Here is a 12,922-nt window from a genome sequence, read left to right as displayed (position 1 = left end):
CCCCCCCCCCCTCCGCGGCCTAATCAGTACAACAACAGTACAACACTACCATCTGGTGGACAAATGCGGAAACTGTAGAAACAGTCTGTCTCTAACAATTACTATAATAACAATTATTTATAACAATAATATCTAAATTCTTACAACATATTTAATTTAGATTGAAGTTAATGTTGGCTCTTGTTATTATTATTATTCTAACCCAAATGATTTGGCTTTTTGAGCCTTCAACATGCTCAAAAGTGGTGAAAATTGAATCTATATTGACTCATCGTCACAGCGCCACCTACTGGCGACAGGAAGTGACATGTTTTATACTTTGATGCACTGCTCCTGGCTGCTTAACAATAAACAGCTCAAATGAGCTGAGACAAGTCATTGGACCATGGTCAGAATTGTGACATTTCCTCAAACCGTGTAAACATTGCGTTGCGGCGAAGGATCATCCTTCGCCAAAGGACACGATGTTGTCATAACTCCAGTGTGCATCGTCCTATCACCACCAAACTTCTGTCACATGATCAGAGTCCAAGCCTGAACAGCTCTATGTGTCAATATTTCCTCAGTGTCATAGCGCCACCTACTGATTCACCATAAAACAGGAAGTACTTTGTAAATCCACTCTGCATTATCCAACCGGCCCCGAACTACTGACCTATGATCACAATCCTGACCAGCTCCATTTATTAATATCAGTGCAGGGTCATAGCGCCACCTATTGATCAGTGTGAAAATTGATTTGTTGTAACATTGTCCAATTGACACAAAATTGCCCACGCTACATCAGAGCCCCAAAACGCATTTGCAACGCAGAGACGTGCGCTTGGTCATTGATCGCTCTCTCCACTAACCGCAACAGGCTTCAAAATGCATGAGCTCGGGCACGTTAGTGCTACAACGGAGCCCTAGTTATCATTTCTCCACAATTGCAGGTTATTTTATCGGACTTTTACTTTCGAAGTCCTCACCGGAAGTGAGGTACCTAACAACCGTGTGTTTGACAGTGTGCAGCAGCAGCAGGAGGAAGATCTGCATCCTCCTCCTCCTCCTCCTCCTCCTCGTACATCCATCCAGCGACCGGCTCTCCTCTGCTCCTCCAGCCGCTGAGGGCCCACTGCGAACGGGTAGGAGGACGAACCAACACCCCCCTGGAAGAAATGGCCTTTTAACACCGGGGAGAATAAAACCAGAAGAGACATGAATCCTTCTTCCTCCTCCTCCTCCTCCTCCTGCTCCTCCATCCTCCTGCTCCTCCTCCTCCTCGCCTCCCTGAGCCGCTCCTCCTCTGAGCGGAGACTCGGTGAGTACGCGGATGATTCTCGTCTTTGAACGGGGCTGATGCTCCTCAGCCATTTTGCAGCCGGAGCTCCGGAGGTTTGTGCGTCTGAGCCGCGAATTCACCTGGAAATCAGACGCGTTGTTCCCGCGAGAGAAACAGGTTCAACCCGGAGGAACTCGGAGGAATAAACTCCACAACCTCATTATATCAGTTTCCAGAACTGCTTCATAAAATCTGCAGAAAAGAAATAACAAATACACACAACATGAAAATAAATACACGTTGTAAAATAATACTAAGCTCGTAGGATAAATTGAAAATAGGGAAAATATAACTGATGGAAATTATTATAAAAATAATTAGGAATTAAATACAGAACAAAATACAACAGGTGATATAAAAAATATAGTACTGATTCATAATTACTTTATTAGAATATGGAAAGTAAAAGTAAATCCATTAAATTGTGTAATTAGAAAAGATAATTCAAGAATGATATTTACAAAATACAAATATGAATATTCAAATATACTAAATAAGTACTTATTTTGTACTAAATACTAATACTACAAAGTGTATTCGAACACTAGCTTAAATATGTATGTAAATGTTCAATATGCAATATATTTATTGATATATATATTCAATGATATATGAATGTTTATTAGTTAAAAACAATTGTAAAATGAAACTTAAAGAAATAAAATGCTAAATAGATGATTAAAAAAACTACTTAAACAAAAATAAAGAGAGTTCAAATTGTGATTTTACAACAGCGTATGAAATCAAACAGTAACAAACAGACGTGTGTGTGTGAACAGTCTCTGATGACATCAATGCAAAACAATGAAAAATGAGCTTCTCCAGTTTCTCCTGTTCCTGACAGAGGCAGCTATTGATTGTGTGTGTGTGTGTGTGTGTGTGTGTGTGTGTGTGTGTGTGTGACTGTACACATTAACATCTCTCATGCACAGAGTCTATATATAGCCGACACACGATATTCCCCCACTGGTTTGGGATGGAGACGCCTGATGCAGGGATGTGTTGCAGAGGAGGGTGAGAGCAGGAGGACGAGGAGGAGGAAGAAGCTGGTGCCGAGAGGGTCCAGACCCGCCTCCTCTTCCTCCTCCTCCTCTTCCTCCTGCACATTACATAACCAGCAAACAGTGAGTACGGCAGTATGGCAGCCACAGGGACGAGACGAGCCGTAAAGCAACAGAGAGCACGGAGCTGCAGAGACAGAATACGTAGACACACGTTCTCCTAAAGGTTCTTTGCTCTTATTAGCTCCGACCAGGACGTTTTGTTTGTTCTGTCTCCACGAGCAGATTATTCACCTGAACGTTCAGGATCTGGAAGCGAGGGGATGAGGTCTTGACTCAGAAACAGTGTCCAGGTTTATTACAGAAAAGCTGTGCAAAATAAAGACCTGTACAAATGACAGTTCCCTCGGCTCCACAGAACAAAACCCGACTCGTACGAAAGCAACACACATTACTGCTACGTGCACGTGAATGGAATCTGACGTTGAAACCTGTTTTATAGCTCCTTCAATCAGCAGGCAGCCACGCCCCTCCTGGAAACAGGCAGTTTTCTATTTTAATCAAATTTTTAAAATGCCCGTGCAGACGTTTTTGTTTATATTCAGCAGATTGAAAAACTCTGTCCACCGAAATAAAGCATATTAGTAATGACAAGAACCCACCTGGCTGCGTATACCTGTACTTGTCTCTGATTGGTCGGTAGACGGGCGTGTGTGTGACATCAGCGTCTTGTCAGTTCTGCTTATGTTCGCTAACTTTTTAAAATAAGGTGCGTAAAAAAAAAAAGTATTTCTCTTTCGAAAAAGAAGGAACCGTTCACTTTGATGATTTCGTTGCGTTTGTAATATCATTAGTTTTATTACCAGCAAAGTAAACATCCTCGCCGTTCATATCGTTGGAGGGGAAGACTGCAGCTTCTTCTTCCTCCTCTTCCTCCTCTTCCTCCTCTTCCTCCTCTTCTTCTTCTACTCCAACAAAGTGTTTTCACTGCAAACCAACAGAGCCCTGGTTCTGTTTGATCCAGACCCAGAACTCCTCTTCTGCTCTGAGGAACCTTTCACACCTGATGTTCAGGTTCAGACCTTTATCGTCAACATCTTTCGAGAAATAGTTTTGTTTAATCAAAGTACCATAACCTGAAATATTAGGAGGGTCTGGTCACACAGGATGTGATTGGACAGTGCGGTTTTTATCCTTAAATGTTTTTCTGTTGATCCATTGATGTCTTAACAAGTCCAATACTGATTGGTTTGTCTCACACGCACTGGGACGCCTCCTACCTTGTCTGTCTTTACGATTGCTTTAACACGCTTCATAGAATAAACAAATGGGTAAATAATCTTTAAACACTGATTGCATGAACTCAGGAGTCTGGTGACAGGATCCCTGTAGATGTTACTTAATGGACCTGTATATTACCATATTTCATCAAAAGGGATTTTCTACAGTGACCACGGGCACAAAATATTCTTGGAAAATCCGCAAAGTTCCTCTGATTTCCCTCCAGGGTCTCAAAGTGGAACTCCAGTGAGGAGACCATGGCCTTATTGTACTTTATGCACATTTATAATCCCCTGTGGCTCTGCTGTAATATTCTCATAAAAGTGAAATATCGATGCTGTGTATTTATACGCAGCTGTAATTTGTCTGCAGTGCACAAGTGACCTTGTTGTGTGTTTTCATTCCTGGAGGAAATAATGAAAAAAGCAGAAGCAACAGAATAAGGGGCAACGATAAGGCAAGAACTACTGGATGGATAATATAATAATATAATAATAATTCATGGATCATGAGGAAAATATTATAATAATATCAGACTAGTTTAGGAGTTTGTGCAATTTTTGGTGCGGATCTATCAAAAATCTGCATCTGGGGAATTTAAATGTGGATTCAGTTTGGGCCTCGAGGTTTGAACTCTACTGAGTCACATTCTGTTATGTCACAGAATCTCCAGACTTTCTACAGACTTTAAACTCGGCGTCCAGGCGGAGAAAGTCCGGAGGCTCTCACTCTGACACGTCACACTTGCACCTCCTCCAGGGAAACTGCGGAGGAGGTGCAGCCTGTGTTTCGCTTGTGTCGTCACAGCTTAGAAACCAAAACGATGCCCCGGTTGCCTTAGATTTCCTGTGCAATCACGGATTATTACCAACATCTCGAGCAAAAGTGTTTGGAGATGGTGGTCCCTCTTGTCAAAAGTCCCCGGTGAGGAGGCCGGCGTCTGAGATCTACAGTTAAAGAACGCTGCGAATACAGATGGACGGATCAGTGCTGCGTCTTTGAACAATGAGTGGACTGGAGGAGAGGAGGAGGATGAGAGGAAGGGGATAAAGGGATGAGAGAGGAGGTGATGGAGACAGAGGGGAAAGACAAAGAGAGATTACTTCCAATTTAGGGCCGGGCTGTTCGCACACACCTCCTGTTGGAGAAGTGGATTTCCTTCAGCTGAGCTGCAGCAGAATAAAAATGATCAAATGCTGCAAATCCCTCGTTTTGTGCTGCTCTGATTCGTCAGGTGGCGTTTCGCTGTGATTGATCATTTCTGTTCGGAGCTGAGGCCCAAACAAATTGGATTGTCGTCGTTTTAATAAACAAAAGGAAACACTGAATGCATGGTACACAACAGAAAGCATGTCTCACACACACACACACACACACACACACACACACACACACACACACACACAGAGTTAATTAGGAACCCCCTGTTTGATCAGTCATGGGAAAAAAGCTGAAAGTGATTCAGCCTCAACACAAACTAAAAATAAAAGCCCAGGGACGGGGAACGCTTTGAAAAGGCTCGGTGCTTTTCCTCTGGTCTATGACCCTGGCTTCTTATCGACTGGCCTGAAGTGTAAACACTGCACAGATAACATTGTGTGGTGGAAAACCGGAAAGGTCAGGGGGGGGGGGGGGGGGGTTGTAATGGAGACAGAAGTCCACGCTCCAGAAGTACGACGGATTAGTCTCAAACGAATTAGTCTCAAATACTGATTACGATTGTTTATTTTCTTTGCTCTTGTTTGTCTTATTATCATATTGTCAATCATACGTGAATTACTCTGAACTGCACTAACCTGCGTGACAGGTCCCATATGAATACAGTTTGATTGATTATTCCTGTAATATTACGACTTGATCTCGAAGTCTATGGACACACACACACACACACACACACAAGTTTGTACGAGTAATGGAACCGCTGCTCGTATCTTTCAAGGTGACTCTGCTCTCTCAGTTTAATCATTGGCCCTCGGGAGCAGCAGGTTTCTGATGCAAACAGACAGATGGCATTGTGGGAAATGTAGTGCGTTATGGCCCAGGAGGCGTTAAAGGCCACAGCCTGGACGCTGCTCTTTGCTCACAGGGTGAAGCTGATTGAAATTCCGAGCGTCCCGTATCGCCGACCTGGCGTCAGTCCACAGTGAAATACTGCAGCCTGTTTTACACTCTGCTGCCGTGGAGGGAGGAAACCGGAGAGCAAAAACTCAGGGTGGCAGCAGAAGTCCAAACGTACGTCCTCCCGTTCTAACTGGAGGACGGGAAATGGAAGAAAGTCTCCTCTCTAAATCCTCTGTATATCACGTCATGTGACAGTAAAGGTTGTTTAAGGAACTTTGGCAACAATAACTTCACAATATGAAGGTTATACTTTATGGTTGAATGAATGAGTTGTTGTGTTTGCAGAGGCCCCGGGCAAAGACGGAGGTTCGTTACCTTGGCGATGACACCAGATTTAATCCTCACTCGATCTTTACTGAACTCATTGTTTGGAAGCACAGAGCTTCACAAACTGTGGAAACCAAAAGATCCTGAAATCACAACCTCACTGTCGAATGTCAAAATGAAACCTGTGGAACTGATTTGAATGTTTTGATAGTAAAACGAATGCTAACGATTGATGACCATTTTATTTTTGGAGCATCTCGTAATACACGAGTCCCCCATGCTGACAAAATACAAATAAAAATGAACCCACTTGATATTGATGATTCATCAGCTGCTGTCGTTGCTTCAATATTTTATTGGACGTAATTGTCTGTTTTTCTGTGTTTTGAATAAATCATCGTGCAGCATTTTGTATTATTATGTAATGAATCCCTTTAGTTGTAACCCTCTGCGTATTCTCTTTGTCGCTTGTTTATTTTTTCCGCTCGAATTATCACTTTCTTTGAGGAAATTGGCCCAAACGCTGCATGAACCCCCCGAAGCTGCTGGAAAGAAACTCTTTGAGTCTTTGTCAACAGCATTTCCACATTCCATGTTTCCGCCTTGAACGAGGCTCCGGTTACAGAGATGCAAACAAATCCGGCTTTGGGAGATTCTCACTTTAACCACACGATACGAGTTTTACACGACTTCGTCCTGACACGTCCTCATTAGAGACAGAAACCCCGAAATCTCCGTGTGGGACGAGGGGAGAAAACCACCGCCGCTCTTTGATCGCTGCAGAGCAGAGCGGCACTCAGCGACGAGCACGCGTTGCCACGGTTACAGCATCCCCCATCGTTTCACAAGGCAACCTGCCTGTTGAAGTCCCTGGAGTATTTTCCTAATGTGTGTGTGTGTGTGTGTGTGTGTGTGTTTACCCCCACCTGAGTGCATGTATATTACGAATGCAATTGATTGCTGTCAACATTAGTACATTGGCTAAATAAACACTTTAAGCTTTGTGCTGCCAGAAGCATCAAAGCAAGTACGATCAGTGTTTGCACTAGTATATTAGTAATAGAAGTACTGAGTAGGACTTGTATGGGGACAGAAGCTAAATACTGGTTAAAGTGGTGGTGGGTGAGGGATTTGATTTGATTGTGTTAACCAGCCGGTTGTCTCTGTGTTTCTCTGACAGGTTGCCTGTTTGAGAGCGAGCTGTGTTCACCATATGAGATCTGTGTGAACGGTAAGAGATTTAAACCACACACGCATTTAACACAGCTTTATCAGAATCCACGTGACAGGTCGATCAAGGTATAAACGCCAGGCACATGAACAACTGTGAAAATACATTAATAATATTATATATATATGAGGGCAGTTACAGGTGAGGTGTCTTTTAAATCAGCCAAAATACTTGAAAGCAAATGAACGACCTAAAATGACCATGTTCCATCTGCTAACATGGAGGAGGCAGGGTCTACACTGCAGCCACTTTATTAAATATGATAATATGTAGATTCACACTTCTGTGTTGTGTAGTTAAACACACTCACATATAAATAATACCCCCTCCGGCCTCCAGAGGAAGGAAACGCCTGCTGAGAATCAACCTAGAATCAAAACAGAGAAGTTGTTCACAGATAATCATCAGCATTTGTACTTTATACTGTTTAAAATCTGTGTCTCCACTTGGTGAGGTGGATGATGACCGGCTCACCGATCATGTGTTTGGTGGGAAGCTCTTGTTTGTGCAGATCAGACTTCACTTATCAACCTTTAGGTCAAAGACGGAGCTGCGACAGAACGCGATCATCTGTTGCAGCCTCTCATTAGGGATGGGCAGTGTGTTAGGAGTACACAGTACACAGTACACAGTACACAGTTGGCCGAGCGTGTTTATTCCAGGTAGGGTGTGTTTGTTTTGATTTTATTATCTTGGTCATTTCCTGTCTGGGCAGCGTCCTTTTGAAATGTGCCCCGTAATCTAATCCTGCGTCGGGTGCAGTGAAAATAAAAGATTATATCCTCGTCTAATTTAATTTTTTAGCTGAGCTCAGACGACTGTGTAGCTTCAGGTGACCTCGATTAATGTACTAGTGAATTAGTGAGTACTCGTGTAATAAAGTAGTAATGACTAATTACTGATTACTTATGTAGCCGCTGATTGGGTCCCTTGGTTTCACCGACAGAGCTGTAATGGGGCTCATCTTGAAGGAGCTGACTCAGCATGGAAGAGACTACGGTTCCAGTTCCACTTTAATTGACCTTCGTTAACTCGACAAGAGCAGAGCTGATTTCTCGGCTGCCCAATGTGTGCTGTGGAGAAGTGTTGTTATTCCTGTGCTGAATACAGAGTGTGTAAAACATCAGGCCTGCAGATTTTTACAAGAAAACATTAAAACCATGAAAAGCACCAGAGAAAAACCTTTTATTTTATTGTGTAGTTTTACAGTTTAACATCAAATTTGTTTTGGATTATGAAATCATTCGATCGTATCACAAAGTTTGAACTTGTTTTTGACTGGTTGGCAAAACAAATGGTAAAAACAAACAAAAAGAGTCCAAAAATACTTGACCCATGAAATTGATAATTATCCATCCACAAGCAGTGGAATGAAAACAGTTTTTAGATTCTCTGTGTGTGTGTGTGTCTGTGTGTGTGAACCTGGATCACTGCAGAACGAGCTCCACGCCCTGATGAGTGGGACGCAGGAGGGAAACACCCGGATATGGTTTATTTACTTCAGATCGTACAAGGTGCTGAATCTTCAGGGCTGATAAACTGTGGGTTAAACAGGTCAACACATCCAGTAACGGCCCAGGTGTTCCTTCTCCTAACAACACACACACACACACACACACACACACACACACACACACACACACACACACACACACACACACACACACACACACCCTGCTTCCCCTTGATTAGCTGTGAGGGACAAAAAAAGCACTTGACGCAGATCACCATGGCAACAGGCTCTAGAGGAGCAGCACTAAACGGGCCCAGTACCCGTCTGAGCCCTGTTGCATGTTGTCTCCTGAACGGCAACAGTTGTCGTGTCACAGTTGTCATATATATATATATATATATATATATATATATAAATTATAATCATTACAGTGGTTTCCTCCTTCCAGTTGTCGCTTGCTGAGGGTTGATGGAAGCTTTTGAAATCTCTGTTTTAAAGTCTCAGCGCAGGAATTGGCTGAAAGGTAACAATGTCTTCGGTTTAGTTTTAAACCCTGAACTGCTCCTGAGTAATATTTTCAGTGAATATCACTCAGGATGAGGAAATAATTAACGATGCTCGTGTCCTTTACCCTGTACTTTGGGTTTCTGGCAGCTCTTATCAGAGGTATAGCTAAATCATATAAGATGTTTGAAATATGCTGAACAAAGAAAGTCCGCAATGCTAGCACAAGTGGCGGTAACGGTGAGAGCCAGAGCGAGACAGCGACCAGCGACATGCAGGAACAAACGCCCCCCACTGGTCAGGCTGGTGAACGCAGCCCAGGGGCTTCTAAAGCGATACCAGAAGCCACTGATCTTGGCGAGTTTGATCTGGGAGGGACGGACTTGTCTTGGTCCCCAGAGGCGAGAGATCCATTACGATGTTTTTATTCCCGGAACAGTCAAAGAGACAGACAACTAGTAACTAACCATATCTATTGGTTCTTAGGAACAACATCTTCAGCTGTGACACCCTGTGTCCCCGGGTGTTTGGGCCTTTCACTCACTTACTTTCACAACACACAACAACAACAACACACTGGTCAGCACATTGTCGCTCCATCCTCCATCTTTACACACCCTGTGCGTCAGAGAACGGCCCCATGAATCCTCATTCTGCTCTAATCTGGACCATTAATCAGGAGAAGACGCGTCTGGCTCTGAATTACAGGCCTGTGGTCGTGGAAACTGCAGATTTATGCATGTAAAGTGTAATTATGAGGGATAATTCAAGATGTTGCTTCTGGGAGACACAGAAATGGTGTCACGTGAGATCGCAGCTGGGAAACGAGAGGCCTGTGGAATTCTTAAAGATGCCACAAACATCCTTATAGCCTGAGCTGGTTACAACGGTTCGGATTTGACTTTCAGGCACCAGGTTGAATTTGTAGGGAAATCTGTTTTCCTGGTGTAAACAGGAAGAAGCTGATGCTCTGCCATTTGGAGCCAACTGAGCTGATTAAGGTAAGATTCACCAGATCTGGATCATGACCATAAGTAGATCCGGTTCAGGGACTAGTGCAGTGTCCGTTTGGAATGGGCCGGTTTTCTTTTTTTGCCAAAGATCAGTGTTGAGCTCTGAGGATTAACTCTGAAGTTCGGTTTTGGTGGAGTCCTGACTCGGAGGTGGTGATTTAATTGATTGTTTGAAAGAGTCTTCAAGCAGAACTGGACGGTTGAACCCAAGCAGTGCTGCAGATGAAAATCTTGGTCACCCAGTGTCAAAAGATTTAAATTTTAATCTCGTCCATGATACTGTGGCTATAGATGGGTTTAATAAAGAGGGATCATTCAGATGACAATCCTGGACGGCGCAGGGATGAAGGTGTATTCTGCGCAGTGAGGGAGAGGCTGGACTTGTACAGGAAGGTTTCAGAAACAGATAGAAACTTGACGGTGAATCCTAAATGTAAATACAGATGGATGTTTCCACTTCCTCCCATAGAAATCAAGCTGAGATGTTCAGTTTTACCGTTGTGGGCGCGTGTTTCGGCCTCGGTTGCAGAATCCTCACAGCCCTGGTCAGTCAGGAATCCAGACGTCCTCCCCCCTGCTCGTCGTCACTCCACAGCTCATCCCCGTCTCCTGACTCATTTGTAAACAACAGAATTTGGCCCGAGTGAAAGATCTGAGTTGACGGCAGCGTGGACCAGCCGCCGGTCATCCTCAGCCCGCCCGTTAAGTGGAGCTCGCAGTTTGATTGAGACGACCACAGTGACGCGGCGGCTATTTAAAGACGAGAGGCCTGAATTAGGATGTAGGAGTGTCGTTACGCAACACAACAAACACACACTCTCCCATGTACACACTCACACATGCAGACATCCAGTGAGAGAACAACCACAAACATGTAGGATGATTAGAATGGACACCACGTAATTGTAGCATAGCAACACCTCAGTATTTTCACAGTAACCAAATACATTTATCTGCGTACTTCTACTTTACATGAGCGTCATCATTTTAAGTTACTTTATGTTTGATTTTTGCGTGTTCGATTCCCTGCTCTAAGTGTGTGTTCTGCGTGTTCACAGATGGCGTGTTCGGGAGGTGTCACTCTGTTCCAGTGAGGGAGGTTTACACCTACGATGTCTCCACGTCCGTAGTGCAACGCTTCAGGATGCTGCTGGACAAGCTGTCCAACAGAGGTCAGTCTCCTGCAGACGTCTCCTTCGCTTTCTCCATCCCAGTGTGTATATTTAATGAATACGTTGAGTTATTAACTTATGTAACCTGAGCTCACAACAAGTAAAACAAACCAACCAACAAACAGACACGAGTGAAGTCAACGATTATGGAAGAGAGTTTAGCAGAGGTCTGATAAACAGGATTTAGCAGTTACATGAAATCAAATTTATGTGTGTGTGTGTGTATATGAAATTGAGTTATTTAATAATAATAAGTTTGTCTTTTGGTTTAAAAGCTGCATGAGCGTCACTCAGCGTCTTCTAAAGATCTAAAACTATTAAAGAAACATACGAACTCGTGATTTGAATCCACAATATCTCAGCTGCACATTGTTGGACGTGTCTGCACAGCGACTGAAGAAGTCCAACTCGCACATTTTAATCTGCTAGATCCAAACTTTTATTTGGCTCTGCACCGATTTACACTCCTTCAGCAGAAATATTATAACGGATTTATAAAAGGTTTTCTCACCGTAGCTGCAGTGAAGTTTAATGTGCTAAACTGAAGGGACGTCTTCTTCTACCTGGAGACAGCTCCTGAGTTTACAGACTGATCGACAGAAATGAATCCTGGATAAAACACACGTTCAGTCTTTGGTTGAAAGAACCTTTACAGACTGAAAATGCTGGAAGGATTATTTTATTTTCAAGCCGAGTAGAAAACACTCCTTCAGAGGAAAGTGGAGATAACACCCTGAACTCATGTTGGTAAGGATTTATAAATCTGTGAGGGGTGGGAGGAGAGACACGTCACTGCGAGACAAATACGTAACAGCACCAACATGTGTGAGCATCTAAAACACTTTTAAATATCACTTTTACATCATGGGGACATTTTACACATGCACGCTGAGCGACTTCTTCCCCCGACCCGTACCTCATCCTTCCAAGCGTCGTGGAAATCCATCCGGTACATTTTGCTAACAAACAAATGGACGGAGGTGAAAATACCTTCTCTTCTGTGGAGGGGAAATCCTGAATGCTGTTATCGTAGTGTATCACTAGAGGGAGGCAGAGATCTGTGAGAACAGCCCATTGGCCAGTTGAGAGAATTTCATCCATTTTCATCATCAACATCAACAAGACAGGTTTCCTGACGCCTCTGACCTCTGACCTCTGACCTCCTCTCTGTACTATTGGTCATCTCGCAGATGAAGCTCATTTTCTGTTGCTCCCTCTGGATTGAAAGTTGCAGCTTCGGCCCTGACAACATCCCGCATCTTCGTCCAGCTCGGTTCAGTCTGTGAGAAGCGTGAATCTCCCGGTGGGGTGCTCCAACGTTTATTAACCTGCAGTGTCAGATGCCGTCTGTTCACCCGTCCCTAACGCCCATTTTCCCAGCCGCCATGGCTGCCGTTAAAGGACCCGTTTACGGCTCTTTGATGGCGAAAGCTGGCCTGACACGCCGTGCAGCTGTTGAGCGGCAGTCGGGGTCATAATTCATTTTGCAGGAGTCTAAAAACTGAAACGTTCTTTAACGAGCAGAGATGATTCCATCAGATTCAGAGGCCGAAGTGCA

At 43.8% G+C, this 12,922-nt stretch overlaps 1 protein-coding gene across 2 annotated transcripts in view; it reads left to right on the top strand.

Moving 5' to 3' along the window:
• The first annotated feature begins 993 nt into the window (after positions 1-993).
• LOC117778522 (receptor-type tyrosine-protein phosphatase N2-like) overlaps positions 994-12,922 on the top strand; it is a 122,994-nt gene continuing 111,065 nt past the window's right edge. For both annotated transcript variants that reach the window (XR_004616802.1, XM_034614188.1), the window contains exons 1-3: positions 994-1,300; positions 7,172-7,222; positions 11,251-11,364. Coding sequence is in view for 1 of the 2 variants with exons in the window: in XM_034614188.1 (XP_034470079.1) it covers positions 1,198-1,300; positions 7,172-7,222; positions 11,251-11,364 (268 nt within the window). In the remaining variant the exon portion in view is untranslated. The remainder of the gene's footprint in view (positions 1,301-7,171; positions 7,223-11,250; positions 11,365-12,922) is intronic.

Source organism: Hippoglossus hippoglossus, chromosome 17 (genome assembly GCF_009819705.1).
Source record: "Hippoglossus hippoglossus isolate fHipHip1 chromosome 17, fHipHip1.pri, whole genome shotgun sequence".
Lineage (NCBI taxonomy): Eukaryota > Metazoa > Chordata > Actinopteri > Pleuronectiformes > Pleuronectidae > Hippoglossus > Hippoglossus hippoglossus.
This window is presented reverse-complemented; position numbering and strand designations above follow the sequence as displayed.